The sequence below is a fragment of the Babylonia areolata genome, chromosome 29, assembly GCF_041734735.1.
Source record: "Babylonia areolata isolate BAREFJ2019XMU chromosome 29, ASM4173473v1, whole genome shotgun sequence".
In the NCBI taxonomy this organism is placed as follows: domain Eukaryota; kingdom Metazoa; phylum Mollusca; class Gastropoda; order Neogastropoda; family Buccinidae; genus Babylonia; species Babylonia areolata.
The window spans coordinates 20,246,033-20,256,032 of NC_134904.1; the positions used below are offsets into that span (position 1 = coordinate 20,246,033).

Consider the following 10,000-nt stretch of genomic DNA (forward strand, 5'->3'; position numbering starts at 1 on the left):
TTTCATTTCTAAAATTGTTGGCAGGGCAAAACAACTAGGTATAACTGTACAAAAGTACATTCACAGGACCGTGAATACTGGTTCTGAGCTCACGTCATCGATAGATAGACTCTCAAACTCTGTCATTCTGGTTAGGTTAACTGTGCCAAGGACTGCTGGGATCTGCATGACGTCAGACACAGACATTACACGGCGGATTCTCTGAAGACTTTGTTTCGTGATGTCCCTCCGTGGACACTGATGGACTTCTTGAAAGACGTGAACATTTTAAAATCAGATTTGAAAGTTTTAACTCTGGAAGGTTTTAAAACTTTTTGAATGAAAAGCTTGAAGGAGTCATTAGTTTTTATTGTACTTTTTTTTTTTTTACCCTTGACTTGAAGTTGATGTTAGCGCGGCGATTGCCTTGAGATGGCCTTAGTGGTCGGCGAGGCTCTAAGCACCATAATTTGACTTGATTTGACCCCTCCATGTCAGTGTTGCACGTGGTGTCCGGTGAACGTTGAATCAGAACAGGCAGGCAATCATTGAACACCACACCGAACATAATGACTCATCAGCGGTGCAGGTTTTCCTGGCGACTTGACACAGTAATGACAGTTTTTCATGTGGCCTGCTGGCAATGAGACTGCGACAGGTGGAACCCGGTGTAACGTCCCAGCTTGCCCCCCACCCCTCTCCCAAACCTTGTCCCCCCCGGGGACGAATCGGTGTCCTACATCATCCCCCAGACGATGTTTTAGGACGTCCATGCCCCCCCCCCCCTCAACCCCCTGCAACTTCGGTACCCCACCTACACACACACACGTGTGTGTGTGTGTGTGTGTGTGTGTGTGTGTGTGTGTGTGTGTTCATCATTGTGTGTGCACGTGCGTGCGTGTATACGCGTACACATGTATGTACGTGTGTGTGTGTGTGTGTGTGTGTGTGTATGTGTGTTCATCATTGTGTGTGCACGTGCGTGTGTGTATACGCGTACACATGTATGTACGTGTGTGTGTGTGTGTGTGTGTGTGTGTGTGTGTGTGTGACTCGACTCGACTCGACTTGATTGATTGTGTTGGAATCCTTAAGGATTAATAGACACAACAAAAGGAACAAAAAAAAAAAGGTAATTGTGTGTGTGTGTATGTGTGTGTGTGTGTGTGTGTGCGCGCGCCGGTGAGCACGTGTGTGTGTGTGTGTGTGTGTGTGTGTGTGTGTGTGTGTGTGCGCGCGCGCACGCCGGTGTGCACGTGCTTGTGTGTGTGTGTGTGTATGCTCAACGGTATGCGCGTGTGTGTGTTCGTGCGTGCCTGCGTGTATGTATACACGGCGGTATGAACGTGTGTGTGTGTGTGTGTGTGTGTGTGTGTGTGTGTGTGTGTGTGTGTGTGTGTGTGTGTGTGACACATGACGGCCAGATATCGGGGCTGTCGGAGTGGATCGGCCAGCAGCTGGAGGTGTTCAGCGACATCGACAAGGTGGCCATGCTGCTCGTGCTGTGCTACATCACCGCCGCCATGACCGAGATCACCAGCAACACGGCCATCTCCATCCTCCTCCTGCCCATCCTCAGCACCCTGGTCCGGGAGGCTTCTGTGTAGTGTGGGCTGTGCTGGGCTGGGCTGGGGCTGGGTTGAGTTATAATGTGTTGGGTTGGGTTAGGGCTGGGTTGAGTTGTGTTGGGTTGGGTTAGGGCAGGGTTGAGTTGTAATGGGTTGGGGCTGGGTTGAGTTGTAATGGTTGGGTTGGGGCTGGGTTGAGTTGTAATGGGTTGGGTTGGGGCTGGGTTGAATTGTAATGGGTTGGGTTGGGTTGGGGCTGGGTTGAGTTGTAATGTGTTGGGTTGGGGCTGGGTTGAGTTGTAATGTGTTGGGTTGGGTTGGGGTTGGGTTGAGTTATAATGTGTTGGGTTGGGTTGGGGCTGGGTTGAGTTACAATGTGTTGGGTTGGGGCTGGGTTGAGTTATAATCTGTTGGGTTGGGGCTGGGTTGAGTTGCAATGTGTTGGGTTGGGGCTGGGTTGAGTTGTAATGGGTTGGGTTGGGGCTGGGTTGAATTGTAATGTGTTGGGTTGGGGCTGGGTTGAGTTATAATGTGTTGGGTTCGGTTGGGGCTGGGTTGAGTTGTAATGGGTTGGGTTGGGGCTGGGTTGAGTTGTAATGTGTTGGGTTGGGGCTGGGTTGAGTTATATTGTGTTGGGTTGGGTTGGGGCTGGGTTGAGTTGCAATGTGTTGGGTTGGGGCTGGGTTGAGTTGTAATGGGTTGGGTTGGGGCTGGGTTGAGTTGTAATGTGTAGGGTTGGGGCTGGGTTGAGTTATAATGGGTTGGGTTGGGGCTGGGTTGAGTTGTAATGTGTTTGGTTGGGGCTGGGTTGAGTTGTAATGGTTGGGTTGGGGCTGGGTTGAGTTATGATGTGTTGGGTTGGATTTAGGGCTGGGTTGAGTTGTAATGGGTTGGGTTGGGGCCGGGTGGAGTTGTAATGGGTTGGGTTGGGTTAGGGCTGGGTTGAGTTGTAATGGGTTGGGTTGGGGCCGGGTTGAGTTGTAATGTGTAGGGTTGGGTTTAGGGCTGGGTTAAGTTGTAATGTGTTGGGTTGGGTTAGGGCTGGGTTGAGTTGTAATGGGTTGGGTTGGGGCCGGGTTGAGTTGTAATGTGTAGGGTTGGGTTTAGGGCTGGGTTGAGTTGTAATGGGTTGAGTTGGGGCTGGGTTGAGTTGTAATGTGTTGGGTTGGGTTAGGACTGGGTTGAGTTGTAATGGGTTGGGTTGGGTTGGGTTGGGGCTGCGTTGAGTTATAATGTGTTGGGTTGGGGCTGGGTTGAGTTGTAATGGTTGGGTTGGGGATGGATTGAGTTATAATGTGTTGGGTTGGGTTTAGGGTTGGGTTGAGTTGTAATGTGTTGAGTTGGGGCTGGGTTGAGTTGTAATGGGTTGGGTTGGGGCTGGCTGGGTTGAGTTGTAATGGGTTGGGGCTGGGTTGAGGTGTAATGGGTTGGGATGGGGCTGGCTGGGTTGAGTTGTAGTGGGTTGGGTTGGGGCTGGCTGGGTTGAGTTGTAATGTGTTGGGTTGGGGCTGGGTTGAGTTGTAATGGGTTGGGGCTGGCTGGGTTCAGTTGTAATGTGTTGGGTTGGGGCTGGGTTGAGTTGTAATGGGTTGGGTTGGGGCTGGGTTGAGTTGTAATGGGTTGGGTTGGGGCTGGCTGGGTTGAGTTGTAATGTGTTGGGTTGGGGCTGGGTTGAGGTGTAATGGGTTGGGTTGGGGCTGGCTGGGTTGAGTTGTAATGGGTTGGGTTGGGTCGGGTCTGGGTTGAGTTATAATGTGTTGGGTTGGGTCGGGGCTGGGTTGAGTTGTAATGGGTTGGGTTGGGTTAGGGCTGGGTTGAGTTGTAATGGGTTGGGTTGGATTGGGGCTGGGTTGAGTTGTAATGGGTTGGATTAGGTTGGGGCTGGGTTGAGTTGTAATGTGTTGGGTTGTGGCTGGGTTGAGTTGTAATGGGTTGGGTTAGGTTGGGGCTGGGTTGAGTTGTAATGTGTTGGGTTGTGGCTGGGTTGAGTTGTAATGGGTTGGGTTAGGTTGGGGCTGGGTTGAGTTGTAATAGGTTGGGTTGGGTTGGGGCTGGGTTGAGTTGTAATGGATTGGGTTGGGTTGGTTCATGTCGTGCTGGATTGTGTTGTCTTGGGTTGGGTTGGTTTGTTAGGTGTTGAGTTGGGTTTGGTTGGGTTGGGTTGTATTACGTTAGGTTGTATTGGGTTGGGTTGGGTTGGGTTGGGTTGTGTTGGGTCGTGGTGCACTGTATTCGCTTGGGTCCGGGTGTATTGTATTGGGTTGGGTTATATAACATTAGGTTGAGTTGGGATGTATTGTATTGCGTTGGGTTTTGTTGTATTGGGATGGGTTGAGTTGGTTTGTATTATATTGGGTTGGGTTGTATTGTTTTTTTGCGTCGGGTTTGGTTGTATTGTATTGTCTTGTGGGATCGGGTTGTGTTGGTGTGAGATGGGTTGCATTGTGTTGAAATGGAGATCACCAGCATCACCGTCATCTCTGTCCTCCTGGTGCCCATCATGAGCAGCCTGGTCAGCTGGCTGTGTGTAGTGTGTGCTGGGCTGGGCTGGGCTGGGCTGGGCTGGGTTGGGGTATGTTGGGTTGACGTGTATTGTGTTAGTTGTATTTTGCTGATTGTGTTGTGTTCGGTTGTGTTGTATTGTGCTGGTTTGTATTGTGTTAGTTGTATTTTGCTGATTGTGTTGTGTTCGGTTGTGTTGTATTGTGTTAGTTGTATTTTGTTGATTGTGTTGTGTTCGGTTGTGTTGTATTGTGCTGGTTTGTATTGTGTTAGTTGTATTTTGCTGATTGTGTTGTGTTCGGTTGTGTTGTATGGTGCTGGATTGTATTGTGTTAGTTGTATTTTGTTGATTGTGTTGTGTTCGGTTGTGTTGTATTGTGCTGGTTTGTATTGTGTTAGTTGTATTTTGTTGATTGTGTTGTGTTCGGTTGTGTTGTATTGTGCTGGTTTGTATTGTGTTAGTTGTATTTTGCTGATTGTGTTGTGTTCGGTTGTGTTGTATTGTGTTAGTTGTATTTTGTTGATTGTGTTGTGTTCGGTTGTGTTGTATTGTGCTGGTTTGTATTGTGTTAGTTGTATTTTGTTGATTGTGTTGTGTTCGGTTGTGTTGTATTGTGCTGGTTTGTATTGTGTTAGTTGTATTTTGTTGATTGTGTTGTGTTCGGTTGTGTTGTATTGTGCTGGTTTGTATTGTGTTATGATGGTTTGGGATGGTTTGAGTTGGGGTGTGTTGTGTTGGGGCGCATTGGGTTGGGTCGTTTTGTATTGTACTAGGTTGTGTTGGGTCGTATTAAACTGTGTTGGGTTGGGTTGTATTGGAAGAGGGTTGGGTTGGGTTGGGTTGGATTAATCCGTGTTGGATTGTATTGCGTTCGGTTGGGTTTAGTTGGGTTGGGTTGGATTATGAAATGTTGGGTTGTATTGTGCTGTGGGTTGTTTGGGTTTGTTTGGGTTGTACTGTGTTCGGTGGCGTTGGGTTGTGTTGGGTTGTATTAGACTGGGTTGTGTTGGGTTGAGGTGGATTGGGTTGGGTTGGGTTGGATTGAGTTGTATTATATCGGTGTGTGTGAATAGTGGAAAGATGATATTTCTGTTGTTGTTTTCTCTATCTGTCTTGCCTTGCTTTTACATCGTTGTGTGTGTGTGTGCTTTTGTTACATAGGTTTTATGTCGACCTTATACTGTTTGGCTTGTAAGTAATATGTTTATATCATAGACTTCACCATCTTAACTTCTTTTTCTCTCTCAATAAGATGATCAAGTTGAGTGATTCTAAGTTCCAGTTCTAACCCTAGTTCTGATTCTAATTCCAAATCTACTTTTAATTCTAATTAATTCTGGTTCTGGTTCTGAAATCTTACTCCTAATCCCCATGATCATGATCATGATTCTGGTTCTGATGGGCGTGGCAGGCGCTGCGAACGGGCGTGCACCCTCTGTACTACATGATCCCTACGAGCTTGTCCTGTTCCTTCGCTTTCATGCTGCCCGTGGCCACGCCCCCGAATGCCATCGTCTTTGCCACTGGTCGAATCAAAGTGGTGGACATGGTAAGAAGACACGCCCAACCTATAAAAAAAATGTATGGTGAGATTTAAGCCTCAAAAGCTTCTGAAATTTTCGGTTTTTATTATCTTTTATTTATTTATTTTTTTAAATCGTGAACAGTTTCAGTAAATACCGGTTATTTTCGTTATTGGAAACTTTTGGTGAGTCGTAAGCCTCAAAACATTTTATTTATTTCCATCGTCAACTGCTGTTGGTGTTGTTGTCGTTGTTGCTGTTTTTATAGATAAGATAGACAGACAGTCAGACAGATAGATAGATAGATAGACTGACAGACATACAGATAGATAGACAGATAGGTAGATAAATAGACAGACAGACAGATAGAGAGACAGGCACACACACAGACACAGACACACACACACACACACACCACAGAGTCACACACACACACACACACACACACACAGAGTTACACACACACACACACACGCACACGCACACACACACAAACACACACACACACAGAGTTAGACAGACAGACAGACAGACACACACACACACACACACACACACACACAGACAGAGTTAGACAGACAGACAGACACACACACACACACAGACATGACAGACACACACACACACACACACACACACACACACAGACAGACATGACAGACACACACACACACACACACACACACACACACACACACACACAGTTTGACAGACACACACACACACACACACACACACACACACAGACATGACAGACACACACACACACACACACACACACACAAACACACACACACACACACACACACACACACACACACACACACACACACACTCACAGAGGCCCGGCTTGTTACAGATGTTGGCCGGAGTGGTGATGAACGCCATAGCCGTTCCCGTGCTGGTCATGGCCACTGTCACGTGGGGCGAGGAGATGTTTCGCTTCACTGACGTGCCCCCTGCCTTCCTCAATGCCTCCCTCTCCGCCTCTGCTGCTTCATCCAGCCTGTAGTGGAACCCCGGCACTCCCCCCAGCCTATAGTGGAACCCCCGGCACTCCCCCCGCCCCCCCAGCCTCTAGTGGAACCCCCATCACTCCCCCCCCCCAGCCTCTAGTGGAACCCCCATCACTCCCCCCAGCCTCTAGTGGAACCCCCATCACTCCCCCCAGCCTCTAGTGGAACCCCCATCACTCCCCCCAGCCTATAGTGGAACCCCCATCAGTCCCCCCAGCCTATAGTGGAACCCCCATCAGTCCCCCCAGCATATAGTGGAACCCGATCACTCCCCCCCCAGCCTATAGTGGAACCCCCATCACTCCCCCCCCCAGCCTCTAGTGGAACCCCCATCACTCCCCCCAGCCTCTAGTGGAACCCCCATCACTCCCGCCAGCCTATAGTGGAACCCCATCACTCCCCCCCCAGCCTATAGTGGTACCCTCATCACTCCCCCAGCCTATTGTGGAACCCCCATCACTCCCCCCAGCCTATAGTGGAACCCCCATCACTCCCCCCAGCCTATAGTGGAACCCCCATCACTCCCCCCCCCAGCCTATAGTGGAACCCTCATCACCCCCCCCCCCCGCCTATAGTGGAACCCCCATCACTCCCCCCCCGAGCCTATAGTGGTACCCTATCACTCCCCCAGCCTATAGGGGAACCCCATCACTCCCCCCCAGCCTATAGGGGAACCCCATCACTCCCCCCCCCAGCCTATAGTGGAACCCCCATCACTCCCCCCAGCCTCTAGTGGAACCCCCATCACTCCCCCCAGCCTCTAGTGGAACCCCCATCACTCCCCCCAGCCTCTAGTGGAACCCCCATCACTCCCCCCAGCCTATAGTGGAACCCCATTCACTGCCCCCAGCCTATAGTGGAACCCCATCGCTCCACCCAGCCTATAATGGAACCCCATCACTCCCCCCTCAGCCTATAGTGGAACCCCCATCACTCCCCCCAGCCTATAGTGGAATCCCATCACTCCCCCAGCCTATAGTGAAACCCCCATCACTCCCCCCAGCCTATAGTGGAACCCCCATCACTCCCCCCAGCCTATAGTGGAATCCCATCACTCCCCCCCAGCCTATAGTGGAATCCCATCACTCCCCCCAGCCTATAGTGGAACCCCCATCACTCCCCCCCAGCCTATAGTGGAACCCCAATCACTCCCCCCAGCCTATAGTGGAACCCCCATCACTCCCCCCAGCCTATAGTGGAACCCCATCGCTCCACCCAGCCTATAATGGAACCCCATCACTCCCCCCCAGCCTATAGTGGAACCCCCATCACTCCCCCCCAGCCTCTAGTGGAACCCCCATCACTCCCCCCAGCCTATAGTGGAACCCCCATCACTCCCCCCCCAGCCTATAGTGGAACCCCCATCACTCCCCCCAGCCTATAGTGGAATCCCATCACTCCCACCAGCCTATAGTGGAGCCCCCATCACTCCCCCCAGCCTATAGTGGAACCCCCATCACTCCCCGCAGCCTATAGTGGAATCCCCATCACTGCCCCCAGCCTATAGTGGAACCCCCATCACTCCCCCCAGCCTCTAGTGGAACCCCCATCACTCCCCCCAGCCTATAGTGGAACCCCCATCACTCCCCCAGCCTATAGTGGAACCCCCATCACTCCCCTCCAGCCTATAGTGGAACCCCATCACTCCCTCCAGCCTATAGTGGAACCCCCATCACTCCCCCAGCCTCTAGTGGAACCCCATCACTCCCCCAGCCTCTAGTGGAACCCCATCACTCCCCCAGCCTATAGTGGAACCCCATCACTCCCTCCAGCCTATAGTGGAACCCCATCACTCCCTCCAGCCTCTAGTGGAACCCCATCACTCCCCCAGCCTCTAGTGGAACCCCATCACTCCCCCAGCCTATAGTGGAACCCCCATCACTCCCCCAGCCTCTAGTGGAACCCCCATCACTCCCCCAGCCTCTAGCGGAACCCCCATCACTCCCCCAGCCTCTAGCGGAACCCCCATCACTCCCCCAGCCTCTAGTGGAACCCCCATCACTCCCCCAGCCTCTAGTGGAACCCCATCACTCCCCCAGCCTCTAGTGGAACCCCATCACTCCCCTAGCCTCTAGCGGAACCCCATCACTCCCCCAGCCTATAGTGGAACCCCATCACTCACCTAGCCTCTAGCGGAACCCCATCACTCCCCCCAGCCTCTAGTGGAACCCCCATCAAGCTGTTGATTTTTTTTCTTCTACATGCATTCCCGTATAAGTGAATGGAATGGCTGGCTTACATATTGATTGCTGCTGAATTTGTTGATTTTACAAAGCCCATGCATGGTTGTATAGCTATCGCTGCTGATTTTTAGTTGTTGCTACATCCATTCCTGTACACATGAATGGTATAGTATGTCTGGCTTACACATTGATCGCTGCTGATTTTTGTTGACTTCCGTAATATTGCTGATTACTGATTTTTTTCTACATCAGTTCCACACACCGGCTATGGAATACAATATCAGTTCGTTGTTATTATGGTATACATATTTAGGCCGCATGTGAAGTCTCCCAACGACGGACCAGGCAGTGGAGGAAACCTTTTCCAACGGCTGTGAAGGCGGAAGAGGATGACCAAAGGGCAGGGGGAGCTCTTATCCTTGGCTGGAAGTCCCCCTAGGAGACGGAGCTCCGAAGAAAAAACCTGCACCTGCCGAGGCCGTCCTACACGTGGCAGTATCTGCACCTGTGGGACTGCGAGCGTCGGTAGGCGAGAGAGTGGGGAAGGGACTGCACAACTCCTCTTCATTAAAAAAAAGTCACCTGTGCTGGTCAGGCATTTGAAAACAAGAGAACGCTGGCCATTAAGGAGAAGCGTGAGCGAAGGAAGCAGGGCTCAACTTCTGGAGACGTTTTCCCTTGCAACACCTGTGGGAAGTACTGCGCATCCAGAATCGGCCTCTTCTCCCATAATTATGAGGACACACAGATAAGCCTGCCTGCCTACTCATCCGTCGGACCGACGGGAGTCTCCATCATTTAGGCCGTGTGGCTGCTGATTTTCTACATCCACCCCATATAAATCATATGGCCTTCCCAGTGATTGCTGTTGATTTTATTACAGCCATTCTGTAAACGTAGCATACACTCTGATGACTGGTTATTTTCTACATCATTCCCATACAGTCTCGTATGCAGTATCAATGTCGTGTTATTATAGTATTCATAATATCTGGGCCCAGTCGTTGTCGATCTTCCACATTCATCCCCGTGTAAATGATATGCACTGGTTGCTGCTGATTTTGTTACATCCATGAACGTGGCATACTCTCTGATTACGGTCTTTAAAAGAAAAATTCCATACAGTGTGATATGCAATGCCGATTTCGTGTTATTATAGTATTCATATCTAGGCCCAATGGTTACTGATTTTCCACATTCATACCTATGTAAATGATTATGGCCTACA

At 50.5% G+C, this 10,000-nt stretch overlaps 1 protein-coding gene across 5 annotated transcripts in view; it reads left to right on the forward strand.

Moving 5' to 3' along the window:
* LOC143302297 (Na(+)/citrate cotransporter-like) overlaps positions 1-6,646 on the forward strand; it is a 78,455-nt gene extending 71,809 nt beyond the window's left edge. For 4 of the 5 annotated variants that reach the window (XM_076616899.1, XM_076616902.1, XM_076616901.1 and 1 more), the window contains exons 12-14: positions 1,404-1,565; positions 5,462-5,599; positions 6,433-6,646. In XM_076616899.1, the coding sequence (XP_076473014.1) occupies positions 1,404-1,565; positions 5,462-5,599; positions 6,433-6,585 (453 nt within the window). In that variant the 3' untranslated portion in view covers positions 6,586-6,646. The remainder of the gene's footprint in view (positions 1-1,403; positions 1,566-5,461; positions 5,600-6,432) is intronic. The other variant, XM_076616898.1, reaches the window with a different exon arrangement.
* Positions 6,647-10,000: the final 3,354 nt, after the last annotated feature.